This window comes from Urocampus carinirostris, chromosome 4 (assembly GCF_059441175.1).
Source record: "Urocampus carinirostris isolate Australia breed hairy pipefish chromosome 4, RoL_Ucar_1.0, whole genome shotgun sequence".
In the NCBI taxonomy this organism is placed as follows: domain Eukaryota; kingdom Metazoa; phylum Chordata; class Actinopteri; order Syngnathiformes; family Syngnathidae; genus Urocampus; species Urocampus carinirostris.
The window spans coordinates 32396251-32413417 of record NC_142352.1 but is presented as its reverse complement, the minus strand read 5'-3'; the positions used below and the strand labels follow the sequence as shown (position 1 = coordinate 32413417).

The 17167-nt window shown below is 39.8% G+C and overlaps 2 protein-coding genes across 3 annotated transcripts in view; both read left to right on the top strand.

The window, feature by feature from the left end:
- Positions 1–2330, top strand: part of pla2r1 (phospholipase A2 receptor 1) — a 48202-nt gene extending 45872 nt beyond the window's left edge. Inside the window, exon 30 of the mRNA XM_088334215.1 lies at positions 228–2330. Within this exon, the coding sequence (XP_088190341.1) occupies positions 228–442 (215 nt within the window). The 3' untranslated portion in view covers positions 443–2330. The remainder of the gene's footprint in view (positions 1–227) is intronic.
- Positions 2331–5132: 2802 nt separating this feature from the next.
- The window catches only part of ly75 (lymphocyte antigen 75), a 49680-nt gene continuing 37645 nt past the window's right edge, over positions 5133–17167 (top strand). For both annotated transcript variants that reach the window (XM_088334214.1, XM_088334213.1), the window contains exons 1-7: positions 5133–5355; positions 8204–8575; positions 13482–13655; positions 14100–14261; positions 15008–15127; positions 16507–16647; positions 16727–16924. In XM_088334214.1, the coding sequence (XP_088190340.1) occupies positions 5280–5355; positions 8204–8575; positions 13482–13655; positions 14100–14261; positions 15008–15127; positions 16507–16647; positions 16727–16924 (1243 nt within the window). In that variant the 5' untranslated portion in view covers positions 5133–5279. The remainder of the gene's footprint in view (positions 5356–8203; positions 8576–13481; positions 13656–14099; positions 14262–15007; positions 15128–16506; positions 16648–16726; positions 16925–17167) is intronic.

Here is a 17167-nt window from a genome sequence, read left to right as displayed (position 1 = left end):
ATATATGACTCACACTGGATTTTTTTCTTTAACGGTACTGGAGAAGTTGGAAAATTGGCTTTGAAGGTTCTTAAAAAAGTGCTTAGCTTTAACCATTTAAAAGGTGTACGGACCCTGAAGAGGTGTTTGATGGCTCATTGTAATCAAACGTAGCAACCAAACGACACAGTTTGGATTCTATCAAGTTTTGAAAGCTAAGATTAACCAATGTGTACCTTGCATTTCAGGATTACACTCCAGCGTCATCCTTGCTGCTGTGCTTGTGGCAGTGTTCATTTTTGCCCTGGTGGCAGGAGCCCTATGCTTCGCTTACAGGAGAAACGCTGGCCATTTCCGTGGGCTCCCTGCAATTGGTAGTGCCTATTACCGACAAACTGGATCCCAAGCGACAGAGTCTGATGGTAACGTGCTGATAACGGAGCTAGAAGATCACTCAGGATAACAATCAGGACTGATATTACCTCTGTGCATCACAACAGTGTTGAGAATAAAACATTTTATATTTAAGCATTAGGGCCTTTAAAAAACATTTACGCCAATGGGCCATGTATGTACCCTATTACAATAGTTCAGCAGAAAGGGTAATACAAATGCACCGTATTTTCACAACTATTAGGTGCACCTAAAAGCCTTTATTTTTTTTAAAAGATGACCATGCGCCTTGTTATACAGTGCGCCTTATATATGGATCAATATTGAGTCACAACGTCTCGCAACTAAGGCAAGATAGATTTTCCCCCCGTTGGCGAAGTAGTCCGTGGTGTATGCTGGAATATATATACCGGCGTTTAATTTTCAAACCAATGTGTCAATCATCATTTGAATCGGTCTCTATTGGCTAAAGTTATTTGAAGGTAAAGGAGGAGGGTCCTTTTTAGCATTCACAGGCTTGCATAGGCTAAAGCGGGGCAAAACAAAGCCTGCAATTGGCCGAAAAAGATGAATGTCAATCACATGTTAGATTGCTCTACGGCCTGGAGAAAACACTTTTTACTAGTCTGTATTTGTAAACAGGAATTATGGGGCTGAACAGACAGCTAGCAACCAGCAACGTCCATCAATGCAGATGCTTCTCGGTGGATTATTTCTTTTATTTGTCAGCGTTATTGCGTGATTTGGATTGTGTAAATATTTTACACGGTTGGATTTACTTCAGTCACGGATGTAAGTGGACCATGGTTGCGTATTATTATTGAATGTGATGGCTGCAAGGCGACTTTGGTGAGCTACCCCGGCTTTATATTTTCCCAGTATCTTGTTTCAGACTGATGTTTTTGTTACCATGATGAGTCTTTTTTTTTAATTCAATCCAATTCAATTCAAAGTGTTTATTGTCATATGCACAATAAAAACCGCGTTTCCCTGAACAATGGAATCCTTACTTTGCTGTACACACAGTTGCCAGCGAAAAAGAAAATAGAAACTAAGAAACTGCTGGCATTTCTTGAATCCCAAGAGTTTAACCTTCCTAATGATATGTGGAATGACGCATTTGAGTGATTGAGGACATCATACAGACACCGTGTCGGTATATGTCTGAGACACGTATTTGCTTCTTTGTGAGCCGTCGGAATGTTTAGGAGTTAGCGCCTTATAGTCCGGTGCGCCTTAGGTATGGAAGATATAGGACAAAAATCTATTTTGGGGGGGGTGCGCCTTATAGCCCCGTGCGCCTTATAGTCGTGAAAATACGGTCTTCAAGATGCAAATCAAAAATATTCTCAAATGACCCAACTTGAACCAGGGACCTATGGTCTAATGCTGTCTCATCTGAGCTCATTTGGATCTTTATACAGGTTATAAGGTTTATTGTAAAGGAAAATCTGAACCAGACAAAGTGTCAAAAGTCCACTCAGAACACAGGTACGAAAATAAATATAAATTGTAAACTCTTGTCTCCCTCTTGGAGTTACCTAAGTCTTGCAGTGAGAAAATTGTCGTCAAATTAAACATTTTCAAATATTGTGAGGTCCTCTTGTACCTTTATGTTGTTGAATCTTAACTAGTAAATACAGGTACTTTGTCAGTATTACTAACGTTGGATGTAAATACTGTATATTTCATTGTTTTCATGTGTTGAAAGCTCACACCGTCACAAAGAGCTGTTGATTCCAAGCATTAGGAAATAACGATGGTCATATTAGTCTTGACTGTATTTTTGGCAAAGCTCAAGAGCTCATAGACATTAAGTTGAATGTTTAGGATTTGTAACTACCGGTTATGCTCAAATAAACAATTTTGTATGTAAAATAACAGAATTTAACGTGCTATTTGTTTGCAAAGCAAGTTATAAGCTGTAATTTTGCACATTTACTGTCTGTTTCAATAAAATCAAGGTGGTGCAACAAAGTTTTGATTGATGAAACAATACGTACAGTGTAGATTGTGTTGTAATTTCAGAAGATTCTGGTTTATTTTCTTTATCTAATGTTCTGTGTTATACTGCATGACACTTAGAACACCTCTGTTATTATCTCAGAAGGTGAAATAAAGAAGTGATCAGATTTGGTGGAGAAAACTCAGGCGAAAATCGGTCAGCAAAGTGCATCTATTGTCAGTCTGAAGAGAATCTGAAAGCAGGATGTGATTAATAATTCACACCTACCTTGAAGAAGCACAACCGCAGCGGTTGTGCTCTGAAAAATCAAAAAGCCATCACTGAGCATGAAAGAAAAGCACTAAATGTTCAAAGATAGTGGTGCGTGTGCTACATGTTTTGCGGATGCACATTTTCCCTCTTTTAACTTTAACTTGAAAGAGTCTGTACCTCGAATTGCATCGAATCAGTGCTTGTAACGCCATCTGAAATGCACGTAGTAAAAAAAAATAAAACCAAAGAGGAACAAATGCTGTCATAGCGTTTAGACACGCGTAAAATAAAGGTAAGTCCAGGATAAAATATGTCTACAGAAGCATGTCAAACACATGGCCCATCGGATGATTTAATCCTTCCCGCCGGAAATTTCCAAGTAAAAAAGTAAGACTGTTGCTCATTTATATCGAGAGTTATGATATATATTTTTAATAAATAGAAAAGGTATTGCTGATTCCTCCCGCTAGAGGTAGGTAAAGGTGCGGTATTTTATCAGCCCTAGTACGCCCAGCCTGGTAGTTTGATCTGGTGCTATTGTCCATCTTATTTTCTTTATCTTTATTTCAAAGCATTATGACAGTTGAGGCAATTATATTTTCATTCACAACTCCCACATGAGCTTGTTCATGTTTGGAACGTTTAATGAGTTGGTTCAGATGTAAATCTATTTTCAACTGTTAAAATATACAAATCGTTAAAGATGGTGTCTGTAAAATTCTTATTAACGCCAACTTCTGGCTGAAATCATCATTGGAGCCTCTGTCAAGCTCCTTTTGTTGTGCATGCAAGTATGTGAAATTCTTAGACGTGCTCGAACAACCTCATTCCTTTTTCTTTTTTGGAGTTTGGGTTGGCATTTGGACTGGATTTAAAAACAATAATTTTCCTTCTTTCACCATTTTCATTCTAGAATAGAAAAATACCGCAAGCACACGAGTAAAATCACTGAATTTGACATCTATGCTCTACAGTAGAGTTTTTCAACGTTTTTAGAGCTATACTTTTTTCATTAGCAAATCTCAAGGCATACGTCCTTTGAAAATATTTACAAATTAATCCACTGGTTTCATGTTGTTGTTTTAAAATTGACTAGTTTTGAAAAAATGTATTCTGTCATTACCCTGGCTTCATTACCCTGGTCACCCCTCTTGAGTGATATAACCAAGGTAGATAGATACACCCTGGCTTCAGAGGTCATCCAGGTAATAATTGATTTTGGTGTAAATAACAAAAAACAACATGCATAATAAAAATAATACTTAAAGTATCACCCAAAGAAATTGTTTTACTACCATCGATCTGCTTCTTTCTTTTTTTCTATTAAAAAAGAAAATAATGAAATAGATCGATAGATAGATCGATGGATGGATGGAGAGAGAGAGAGCGATAGATAGATAGATAGATAGATAGATAGATAGATAGATAGATAGATAGATAGATAGATAGATAGATAGATAGATAGATAGATAGATAGATAGATAGATAGATACTTTATTCATCCCCGTAGAGAAATTCACACTTACCGCAGTCTCCTTGTTGTTTATTAACAGATTAACAGGATGCCCTTGGGGTGCTATGTTGTTGTTAAGCCACACCGGAGTGGATGACGTCACACGCTAGTCCAGAAGTTCGATGTCCTTGCGGCAGATAAGATCTTTGTGCCCAGGGTTACACCACCTTGTGTTAGCGAGTCCACCTCCTCTCCGCTTCCCGCAGGCTTTGTGTCTCTGTCTAACAGCGCTGAAGCCGGATAGTTCCGGTCCAGGTAGCTCCAGGTAGCTCCTGGGATGACTTACCTTGTGCCTCCCGGATAGCTCCACGTTAGCGTCCGGGATGCAGGTTTGTGGTTATCCCTTTAATTAGTATATTACCAACAATGATTTAATGCAGAAAATGAATTCATAATTTGAATAAGAACATTTGTTATTCTACTTAATTCTATTTGCATGTATTTTTTCCTTCGACAGTGAACGTCCAAGCTACTTCATTTTTGAACTTTTTTATAATAAACCTCATTCATGTCAAGCAACTCAGTGTCTCACAAGAAAATGTTAATTAACAATATATATGATATAACGAAACACATGTACAATATAACATGTTAAACTACATAAGTAAACACATTTGAAAAAAAACATGGTGTAAGATTATTTTGTAGGGGAAAATACGACAGTTTGTAAGGGCATGAAGCTGTGGAGGTTGACAGGTTTGTTACTACATAAAAGGAAAAACCAAAATAGCAATATGCTGCCACCTACTGAAATGGTTGATAACTGGAAGAAATCAATTATACTGGCCAATGGTATGCTTTTTCGCAAATATTAAATTGGGCAATTTTTGCAGCACACTAAAATGTTTTCAAGGCACACTAGTGTTCCCCGGCGCACTGGTTGAAAAACACTGGCCTACAGTATATGTACAATTTTGAAGGATTGTCGCTGAGCATCAAGCCAATTTATTTTTATTTTGTAAGCCCCACCGGAAATGCAAATTCATTTGGATGAGTCGAACTTGTCTCGTTGGAATAATCGGACTGGATCTGGGACATTTGACAGCAGGCTGGGCGAATCTTTTTCACTTTCGCTTTACACTAAAATAAATAGTCACCGTGGTTTTCATAGTTTTCCTCCAGGAGAAGCCTTGGTCTTTATGACTCCGCTAAGAAAAGGATAACATTGGCGAAAAAATGTCCCGAACGGCAACACTTTGTCTGTTGTTGGTATTTGGGACGGCTGTATTGAGGGAGGCATGCTCGACTTCTGGTAAGCAGAATTCAAAACACACAGTTTACACTTAAATTTTATTTTCTTTCTTTTTATTTGCGGACCAACGTTTCAATGATGTTTATCAAATGTGTCAACCCCCAAGAAGATAAAAGATACTTCCACACGCGAACCGCTGACCTACTTGACAACAATAAAATGGGAGCAAACAAACAGGTTATAAAAGTGACATTAAAACAGAGCTGGCCTGTTTTATCCCAAGAGTTTAACACTGCTCACACTTTGACTCTTATTGAATCACAGGGTCTTCCCGTTTTTGCCCGGCCTATTATTCCACTATTCCGACTATGTAAATTGATACATAGTGTCAGCTTTAGGGTGGGTCACTCTTCATTGAGGGGCGCGTCCACCGATGTTTAGTATGTCAAGTCAAGTCATGGTTATTTGTGTAGCCCTTAATCACAAAGAGTCTCAAAGGGCTACACAGACCACAGATTATTGCAAAACACAGACTAATATGGGGCAGCAGTGGTTAGCGCGTGTGCGGCACAGTTCTAAGGCCTCCTGTGTGGGTTCAAATCCAGCTACCGGACTTCCTGTGCGGAGTTTGTATGTTCTCATCGTGGGTTTCCTCCGGGCACTCCGGTTTCCTCCCACATTCCAAAGACATGCATTTCAGGTGGATTGGCCGGTCCAAATTGTCCCTAGGTGTGAATGGGCGAGGGAGTTGTCTGTCCCTGTGTGCCCTGCGATTGGCTGGCAACCAGCTCAGGGTGTCCCCTGCCCACTGCCCGCGACCCTACTGAGGATAAGCGGTGCAGCTAATGAGATATGAGATGAGACAGACTAATATGACAGCATCCCCTGATTTAAAACCTACATGAGGGCAAGGACAAACTCAAAAACCTCAACATGAGGAAAATGAAGAAACCTTGAGAAGGCACCGCATGAACATGCTGCAATGGATGTTGCAATAACAAATACTACACAGATATTGTCAACATAAAATATAGGTTATTCATATGCTATATAATAGAAGTGTGTTTCAAACTTAGATTTAAACATTTCCACTGAGGTTGCAGATCGAATCTCCGGGGGAACTGGTGCTTGAAATCCTTGAAAATACTTGAATTCTAATGTTGTGTTATAACGGATTGAAAAGTTCTTGAATTTTAGTTGAAGTGCATGTAAATGCTTCAAGTTGTTGCCGTGTTTCTCAACAAGTTTTCTCGAAAATGACGCAGACACTCACTCCTCTCTGGTGGCTTTGCTTTGCCATTGCATTACTTCTTCCCTTGTGGATGACTGCAGCTGGTATTCCCGTCCTGCATCATTCCCGTCCTGCGGGTTTGCGCCTAAGAGGACAGGTCAATGCCTCACCTAAACAGGGTACTATCAGAACTGGATATGCGATTTGTTTGCAAAGCAAGTTATGAGCTGTAATTTGCACATTTACTGTATATCTTTAAAAAAATCCAGGTATTCCAACAAAGTTTTTCTTGATAAAGTGATACATAGATTGTGTTGTAATATCAGATTACACTGTGTTAATTATCTTTATACAATGTTTGGCTCTGTGTTATATTACATGACACTTATAACACCACTCTTGTTTACTCAGAAGGTGAAATGAAGAATTAAATGTATTCATCTTGACTGAACTCAGGAGTTGGTAGAGAAAACTCACTATTAAATGTGTATTAATGAAAGGATTACATATCAATAATGGACATTAATTTTAGTGTTTCCCAGTGGTAAATTGTAATGGGAAAAACTTCCTGCAACTGAAAATTTAAGCTTCATATTATAATGTTTAGCCAACATCTACGTGGGGAGAGATTTGCCTCAAAAACAAATATATTGACAATTCACTTAACATCTAAGTGTATTGATAATGCACACGCAAGATTATAAAATCGCATGATACATGATTCACACCGCATCTTTTTTTAAAGTATTGGATAAATTAGAAAACTGGCTTTGATAGTTCTCAAAAAGTGCTTTAATTTGACAATGGAATTGGTGTAAGAACCGATATTTCGATATTTTAAGCAACCTATATTTGAGAGAGAGAAAGATGGAGAAAGAAGGAGATAAAAAAATAGAAACTGGTAGAGAAGGAGAAAGATTGAAAAGAAAAAGAGAGGGGCAGCAGTAGCTCAGGAGGTAGAGCGCTCGTCTTGGGATCAAGGGATCCCAGTTCGAATCCCGGCTCGTCCGTGTTAGATGTCGAAGTGTCCTTGGGTAAGACACTGAACCCCTAATACCCCCAATAAGCAGGTTAGCGCCTTACATGGCTGCAAGGCCGCTATTGGGAAATGTGGAGCACATGGTAAAGCGCTTTGGGAAGTCATTGACTTGAAAACCGCTATATATTTCATTTCATTTCAAGATAGGTAGAGATAAAAAGAGAAAAAGAAAGAGAAAAAGAGACAGAGAGACCAAGAGTGACAAAAACAGATGGAAAGAAAAAGAGAGGGGGGAAAACAGAGAAAGAGAAAATCAGAAAAATAAAGAAAAAAATTATAGAAAGTAAGATACAGTGAGATAAAGAGACATAAGACAAATAAAGAAAGAGAGTGAGGGGGAGGGAGAGACAGAGACAAAGAGAGAGATAGAAGGGCAGAGATAAAGAGAAATAAATACAACTACAGTGTCCTTGTTAGCTGTGTCTGGCTTTGGCAACATTAAGTGGACGTATTTCAACCTGCAGCTAGTTTTACTCTTAGCCTTCGCACAGCGTTTTCTCGCGGACACGATTCAATACTTTGGCGGGCCTGATCCAGCCCAAGGGTCACGTGTTTGACACACCTGCTGTAGTATGCTCTTTATCAACATTCAAGGTTCTACTGTACCCAAAACTGGAGTTTGTTTTTTTCTGTTGCAGTGGAAGACCCATTTGCTATTCAACACTCCATCACGGGCTATTGCTTGTCTGCTCAAGACTCGGCAAGTTTGAGTGTCTCAGCCTGTGATGCCAACAACGCGCGGCAGTTATGGAAGTGGGGTTCGGGTCACCGCCTCTTCCACGTGGCCACCTCTCTCTGCTTGGCATTGGACGTCAACTCCAAGAGGTTGTCTTTGGTCGACTGTGGCTCCAACATCCTGCTGTGGTGGCGCTGCCTGGATGGAGTGGTCTTCACCGTCTACCGCATGAGCCTGGTGGTCAGCAGAGGCCAGTTGGCAGCCCAACCTGATGCCCATGACACGTGGGTGAGGGGAGGCTCTCAGGACACCATTTGCCACAGGCCTTATCACGGTGAGCTGGGCCGCCACATTAGGAGGAGGGGGGTTTCACTATTATTCCCCATTACCCACAAAATGTATTTGCACAGCACTTGATGCACCTTTTACATAGCAGCAAATCCAGCAAAAGCTTACATTAGGCTTGATTATTTAAAACGGACAGAAGAAATGTTATCAATATGCATGAAACAGATGTTACATCAGATTCGTTTATTTCATATTGTCTCAAAATGTGGAGTAACGTGCGTAATAGTGATGGGTGGTTCGCAAACACAACGGCTCGATGAGCCAGCTCTTTAAAGTGTACGAGAGCCAAGAAGGAGCCGGATACCCTTTAAAACTCTCCCTCTCTCTCTTTCTCTCTCCCTCTCTTTCTTTCTTTTTCTTTTTCTTGCGCTCTTTGTCTCTCTCTTTTTCCCTTTCTCTTTCTTTTCTGTCTCTTGCTATCTTTCTATCTCGCTCTTTCTATTTTTCTGTCTTTCACTGTCTTTCTCTCTTTTTCTTTCTACCTTTCTCTCTCTCGCTCTCTCTCTCTCTCTCTCTCTCTCTCTCTCTTTCTCTGTGTGTCCTCATCTCTCTCTTTCTCTCTCTCTCTCTCTCTCTCTCTCTTTCTCTCTCCCTCTCTGTCTCTCTCTTTCTTTCTCTTTCTCTCTCTTTCTCTCTCTTGCTCTCTCTCTCTCTTTATCTCCCTCTCTTTCTTTCTTTTTCTTTTTCTTGCGCTCTTTGTCTCTCTCTTTTTCCCTTTCTCTTTCTTTTCTGTCTCTTGCTATCTTTCTATCTCGCTCTTTCTATTTTTCTGTCTTTCACTGTCTTTCTCTCTTTTTCTTTCTACCTTTCTCTCTCTCGCTCTCTCTCTCTCTCTCTCTCTCTTTCTCTGTGTGTCCTCATCTCTCTTTCTCTCTCTCTTTCTCTCTCTCTCTCTCTCTCTCTCGCTCACTCTCTCTCTCTCAATCTCTCTCTTCCTATCTTTTTCTTTCTCTCTCTTTCCCCATTGAGCAGGCGTTCGTGAGTGGCGTCATCTCCTTTTTAGTTTGCTCAATATAAACAATTCACAAGTTAACACACGAACGGATCCCGGTTTGAGACCGGGTTGAAACATATGTTGGCCTGACGAGGGATGGGCACTAACAGGCTGTACTTGCCCAAGACACACCACAGGAAATGGTGCCCCTACGACTGTAGTGGTTAAGGGATCCGACCAACCAACCAACCAACCAACCAAAGGTTCTATGAATGTTGAAACAATAAAGGGTATTACAATGTAGTAGTATAATACAGTTTCAAAATGAATGTATCTGGTGAAAAATACTTTAATTATTATTGGTAATATAAAATTGAAAAAATAAAAAAAAACTTTGCTGGGAGGGCAACTCCCAATGGCCCGTCCATAGTGATGGGACTGGCTGTGAGTGATAACGCACCACAACTTTGGGTAAAAACCTTTTAGTGTCACTCTCAAGCCCCAGGAGCCACATGTGACTCGTCACATCTCTTTTGGTGGCCCATTATACGCTTCTTAGATTTGTTTTTATGGTCTTTTAGTGTTTTCCAGAGTTACCAAAAAAATACGTTTTAGTAGCTTATCCAGTCCTTAGCCAAAATAAATACATTCAATGAAAGGATTAAAATCAAATCAAAAGAAAGCTATATAAGGCAGTGTTTCTCAAGTGGTGGGTCGCGGGCCTTTTCCTTGGCAAAATACTGCTAAGGAGTAGAAAAAAAGGGAGTTTCAAGAAAACTCCTTAAAATCAAATGGCAATAATACCCTGCTCGATCATTTTATTGTGATTTTGTTGGTTTATTTTCTTTGTCCGCCTGTAATAATGCGTCAGTGATAAGGGCACGGAAAAGTGGAAAACAGTAAATGGTCTGAAAATGCTATATTTTTAGCTTTTAACCAGTATATACATCTTTATTATCTACATAATTCAATAATTAGAGATGTTTAGGTACGTCCTTTATCAATATTTGGAAATTATATTCGCATGTGGCTATTTTAAAGCAGTTTTAGGGAGTTGCTTATATGTGAGGTAGGCTTATATCCGACGTAGGCTTATATGCGGGTATATACGGTACTTGAGCCGTTTTGGTTTAGCTAGGCAGTTTCTTTTTCAAAAAAAGTGATTATATTATACAATCTCTGCTTTAAACTGCACAATCCTTATATTGAATACATTGGAGAAGTGAACATTCTTTCTGGATTCTGGTAAAAGCATGTCGTTTGGTCAGAATGGTGGGTCCTGAAGTCAAACCAGTTGAGAACCACTGATTTAAGAGATAAATTTCACAATTTTGCTTGTAATTTAGGTGTGTTTCGTTATGAATGTTTGGCTAGCAGAAAGGTTTTCCTTCATGAATCTGTTATGGGCTGACAATGCAAAGTGTGTGTGTCACTTAAGTTGACAGAACTGGTTGTTGTACATTTGTAACAGCTTCACTAAGGTGTTGATCCCCATTCCTTCCAGTCTGTCTGGCATTTAAGACAGCAGATAACTGGGTCAAATTCATTTTAGGAAGGCATTGAGGCTAATCTGAATTAATCCGCATAGCATTTAGGGTTTTTCTCAATAATCCATGATCTATTGAAGATAGTCGTTATTTAAGCCCCAATGAGTAATATTTGACCACTAGATTGCACTGTGTTATCTGGTGTGAGCAAGGGCCTGTGCCAAAAGCACAGCATGGCAGCAGGATGTTAGACAAACATGGTGGCAATCGAAGTGGGGATTCCACTGTGTGAAAGAAATACAAATTTCTCAACCTATGATTTTTCTTTTTTAGATAAAAAATAACATTGACATTGATATGTTAGTTCACGGGGGCACGGCAGATGAGTGTTTAGCGTGCTTGCGGCACAGTTCTGAGGTCATGGGTTCAAATCCAGTTACCAGCCTTCCTGTGTGGATGAGCGAGTGAGATGTCTGTGTGTGCCCTGCGACTGGTTGGTAACCAGTTCAGGGTGTCTCCCCACCCAGTGCCCGAAGATAGCTAAGATGGGCTCCAGCACCCCTGCAATCCAAGTGAGGAGAAGCGACACGGATGATTGATACTGTAGATGGACAATAGTATTTTTTTTCCTGAACAGAAATTATTTTTTTACCACTAGGACTCACTAAATAATTCACACTGTCCCTTTAGAATCCAACCTTGCATTTTTATTTTGGGAAAACTTCAAAAAATAAGCTGATTTTTTTTCAAACAGAGGGTAGTTGATATTTGTGCAAAACACATATTTATGTCAGGAACCAGGAACGGAGACGGGAACACAATTGCGTTAGTTTCTTAGTTTTATTTGAAAAGAGACGTAAGCAGGCACCCACAATCCAGTGATCGTTGATTGTGGGGAGCAGGTCGCTCGGGACGCGGAAGTGGCACTTCTCTGGCGAGCGATAGCGGTGTCGAAGAGGGAAAAGCAGGTCGGGTTACCGGGGCGCAGGAGCAGAGACGTGATCAAACGGAAACAGGTCGGAGCCGGGAAACGTACGGGAGTCAAAAACAGGGAGTCAGGTTCGGAAGGCTTGCCTTAGCGGGAGCTGAAGGTTCGCAACGATCGGAGGCTGGTAACAGGGAGTCGGGGGGTTTAAAAGGTGGGTTAGGGTTAGGGTTAGGGTTAGGGTTAGGAGCCAATCAGCGACTAGGGCTGTTGGCGCCACCGGGGCTGCCGCAGGTTCCCCGAATCAGTAATCATGAAAATTTAAGGCTGCCATGCTGAAGAGTTAATGGAAATCGTTTCTTTTAAAGAATCCTTGGGTCATTTGAAATGTTTATTTTACCTGGTATTAGCATCAGGCATTACTGGTCCTTATTTCAAAATTATCAATAGTCACTAAAGCAGTTGATTCTGGTAACAGCCACCCTCAAGGGACAAAAAAGAAGGCTATTACTGTAACCAATTACCTTTCCATTTTTGAAGACTCAAAAATAATACGAATACATAATTCAAATAGAAGCTCGGAAAAGATACTTGGATTGACCTGTGGAACAGCATAGTTAGTGGAAATCGTAAATAATTGGCTTGATTCACATGGTAGAAGAAAAACAAAATAGAGAGAAAGAAAGAGAGAACAAGATGGCAAGAAGAAGAGAGAAAGAGAGGACAAGAGAGAAAGAACAATAGAGAGAGAGATAACGAGAGAGGGAGAGAACAAAAGAGAGATTGAGAGTGAGCGTGATAAAAAAAGAGACAGTATTGTATAGATAGAGGGGGTAGAGAGAGAAAGAAAGAAAAGAGACAGAGACAGAGAAAAAGACAGATATAGAGAAAAATAAAAAATACAGAAAAAGAAAGAGAGCAGGAGTAAAAAAGAAGGAAAGAAAAAGAAAGAGGTAGAGAATGTAATGTAGCTTTAGTTAGTTTGCGAGTGGGGCCTGGCTTTCTTCTCTTGTTTTTCTCTGGGTGTTTTCTCGCTGGCTGAATTAAAACCTTTGACGGTCTTGATCTTATCTTATGTCTGACACCTGTGTGTTTGGGTCTATAGCGACCAGTTTCAAGGTTATAAAATGTAATAACTGATTCGTCTCAGGGGCCATAACATCAAATTACGATGGGAATACAGTATATTATTCTGGGTGCTCGTCATGTTTGTTAGGTTTGTTAGTGCTAACTATATTGAGTGATACTCCTTTCTTTTTGGGGGTCAGTCAAACCCAGGGTCAAAACAACCGTTAGTGGTGCCAATTCCTAACACAACATGAGGGTTCACAGTATTTCCTTCACATTTATTCACAATTGTTGCTTTTCCTCTTTGTTCTACTTTATCCAGTCAATGCATGGTGTCCAATGCCATCTTACGCATGTAAGATAGCCATGATTGATTATTTTGTATTGTAAACTTTCTGTTTTTTTAAAGATGTTTTAACAATTTTGTCTTAGGTTCCTGACTTTCCTTGTGCTCTTATTTTTTTTTTCCCGCATGCAGTCATTCACACAACTTACGGAAACTCTGCTGGCGCTCCCTGTGAGTTCCCCTTCAAGTTCAATGGAAGCTGGCATCACGGATGCCTTCCGGATCCCGACTTGCCAGAACTCTCGTGGTGCTCCACTTCATCCGACTATGATCAAGACAGAAAGAAGGGGACCTGTCTAATACCTGGCATGTTAAAATGAAGAGAAAAAACAAATATTGTAGGGTCTGATTAACGTACAGAGGGCACTAAATTGCATTTTTAATTAAATTGATGATGCACATTTTGTATGTATTGAAGTTTGAAATGATGTGAGCAGTGTTGGTGGGAGTTGTAAACACAATTCAGATGGCTCACGTTTGACTCATTGAAATTTTAGACAGTTTGCAGGAAAAAAATGGTAATGTGTAGTTTACTGGAAGTCAAGTAACTCAAGAGTGAATAATACTGGGGGTGCAAGCAACTGCAAAAATCAGATGTTGGGCAAATCAATTTTTGGTGCGCATAGTTATTAGACCAGTTTCTATGTTTGTTTGCTGACCTCTTTGTCAATGCAAACAGTTAGTGATCAGACCTTTTAGGGTTGGCGTTAAACCCCAGAACAAACATTCACAGACTCCCTGACTTTTCAGAGACCGGTTGCCAGACTCTTTTCACCGGGCCGGAGGGAAACTTCTGCTATCAGTTTGTGCCCAATGCTGCCGTGACCTGGCAGCAAGCTCTAGATTCTTGTCGGAGCCAAGGAGCAGATTTGCTGAGTGTGTCTGGCCCGGATGACCTCCACTCCCCCACATGTAAGAATTAGACCATGGCAAACAACTTTACGCAGCTGAAATATATTACTAGCAAAATGAAAAACTTTGATAGGGATCTAAATCCTTGGAACTTTGACTCAAGTCGACTTGAGTCACTGTTTAGGTGTCTTGTGACTTATATCAAGTAAAATACTTCAGTTTCAACATAGACTTCTATGGTAAACCAAAGGTTTTGGATTATGAAATACATTTTGTTTAATAATTGACTTCTGTCAACGTGCCCTTTTTCTTCAAAATAAAGAAAATTTAGCACCCTGTTAGAACGAATGTTGGCTAGCCCCACTTTACTCCAAATACTACACAACTTTCTAGAAAGCAAGGTTGACGTACTATTGTGACACTGTGCGGAAAAGTCATGCGGAGGGTTGTGTCTATACTAGTACAATGAACAGCAACTTGACTACTGTTTACTACTGGTGTACTTCAATTTAGTTATTTTGCTATGCAAAATTAGCACATGACACCATTATCTGACCTTACAGCTCAGATACTGCAATCACAATTCCTATGACAGATACGGACGACAATGGTATTAAATTGTTTACTTCCATGGACAACATTAGTCGTCATTGGCAGTTAATGGGTTTTTAGGGAAACATGAGGGTCAAGCCTTTTGACTTAAGATCATAATCAGTTCTTAGTGGATGTTAACAGTACTGCTTTATTAAGATGGTGACCACTCTCACTTTACTTTTCTTCATTCTTGTGGCTTATGCGTGTTTCAGTTTTAGAAGGCCTCAACATGATGCCTGAGAGAATGTGGACTGGGCTTCATCAATTAGATGCGTCTCAGGGCTGGCAGTGGTCAGATGGCTCTCCGCTTTTGATTCTCCGCTGGGAAGCAGGTGATGCTGCTCGATATTTTTTCTTCGAATGTTGCAAAAGAAATTGTCTTCATCTATAAAAAGTTTTGGTAACATGGCATACCTGTCGACCTCACTTGCCAAATTCTCCCCTTAGTAATGATTGCAATTTTTAATGATTGGAAAATATGGGAATACAAATATGGGAAAAACTTAATAGTTGCTGGGTTCGTACAGGTGCTTGAAATCCTTGAAAATACTTTTATTTTAATGTTGTGTTTTCAAGAATTGAAAAGTGCCTGAATTTTGGGTGAAGTGCGAGTAAATGCTTGAAATTGTTACCATGTTTCTCAACAGATTTGCTTAAAAATGGCAGTGACACTGCTCTTTAGCGACTTTGATACTGCATTTCTTTTTCTCTCACTATTAACTGCAACTGGCATTAGTTTGTATGGCATAGTCCTATGAAACAAAATCGCCCCCTGCGGGTTGTGCCCAAGACGACATTTAAACAGGGGAGTATCAAATGTGTATTAGTGCAAGGATTACAAATCAGTTATGAACTTTTATTATTAGCTATGCAAAAATTTAGGTAGCGTTTCCCAGTGGTAAATTGTAATGGGAAAAACTTCATTTCTACCCAACACCTATATGAGGAATATTGTTCAGATCACTCTCAATTTACCCAAGATCTAAAAATCATGATTCACATTGGATTTCTTCTTTTAATTGTACTGGAGAAATTGGAAAATTTGCTTTGAAAGTCTTTAAAAAGAGCTTAAATTTGATCATGAAAGGTTAACAAACTCTGAAGTTAACAGGTATGACAATCAGGGGCAGATGCTCAGCCGGCACCACTTCTCAGCACAGAAATCACTTTACATTTGTTATATTTTTGATCCAATGTTTTCAGAGAATGAATGCTAGTATAGCAATCCATTTTGTCTCTTGTCAGTTTAAACATATCTACTCTGATACTTTAAGCTCAAACATGCATGTTGTAACAATCTGCCTTTTACAAACATTTGATGTGTGTTGTTGCTGTAACACAATGGCAACTGGCTTAGGTTGTAACAAATTTCATTGATCACTGTTACATTGATGGTTTTACTCTTACTAAATAAGCTTTTCAATTGCTAATAGAAGCTTGGCAATATTTTTTCAGCTTCTTTCAAAGTTGTAAAAGTCGCTTTTAGGCTGTTTTGAGCATCGGGCTGCCATTGCTAGCAGATTCTCTTTGGATTCTTGAAGAAGTTTTGTCCAGACGTGCCTGGGATTTTCTGAAGATGCGTACTGGTTCAGTAGGGTGGGAGGTATCTTAAAAAATCTATTGTTACTATAGATAACGCACTATAAGAAACCTCTAGAGGCAAATGCTGCTCATCTGCTTTTCCCTCATGTAGGTTGTGATTTCTCAACAGGAATGCCCCCCATCTCTTTCATCATCGAGTCAGACTGCGGCGTCCTGAACAGCAAGCAGAACTACGAAGCCGAAGCGTGCAGCAAAAAACTGCCATACATCTGCAAGAAAACTGTCAACACTACTCTAATAAGGCCCACCGGTATCTTAAACACACATAAATCAAAACTGTACTGTCATGTTTTTAAGTTTAGTTATTGTAAGTATTTCTCTTCCTGCAGAGTCACTCGTGTACAAAGAGACAGTGTGTGCACCTGGTTGGATGCAATGGAATGGCTGGTGTTACAAGTTAGTGACAGGCAACCTTTTAAACTTTACTGATGCACAGCAGTACTGTAACAGCACGGAGGGAGAAAGCCATCTTGCCAGCCTTCACTCCATTGACACCAAAGAGATGATCAGCACGAGTTTTCCGATAGGTTCGTCTACATTTTTGGGGGTTTGTGACATGGAAAGGAAATGAACTGGAAGGTATCACAATTGAGCTATGGATATCAGGCTTTAGAAAGAAATGTCAGGCTAAACTCATAATCGCTGATGAGTTTTTGCCTGAATAACAATTTATTCCCGAATAGGTTATTCAACAGTGTCTCGCCCATTAAAGTCTGACAGGCGTACAAGAAAGGACATTCAAGGAGTTTTGCATGGCTCCAACAGAGGTT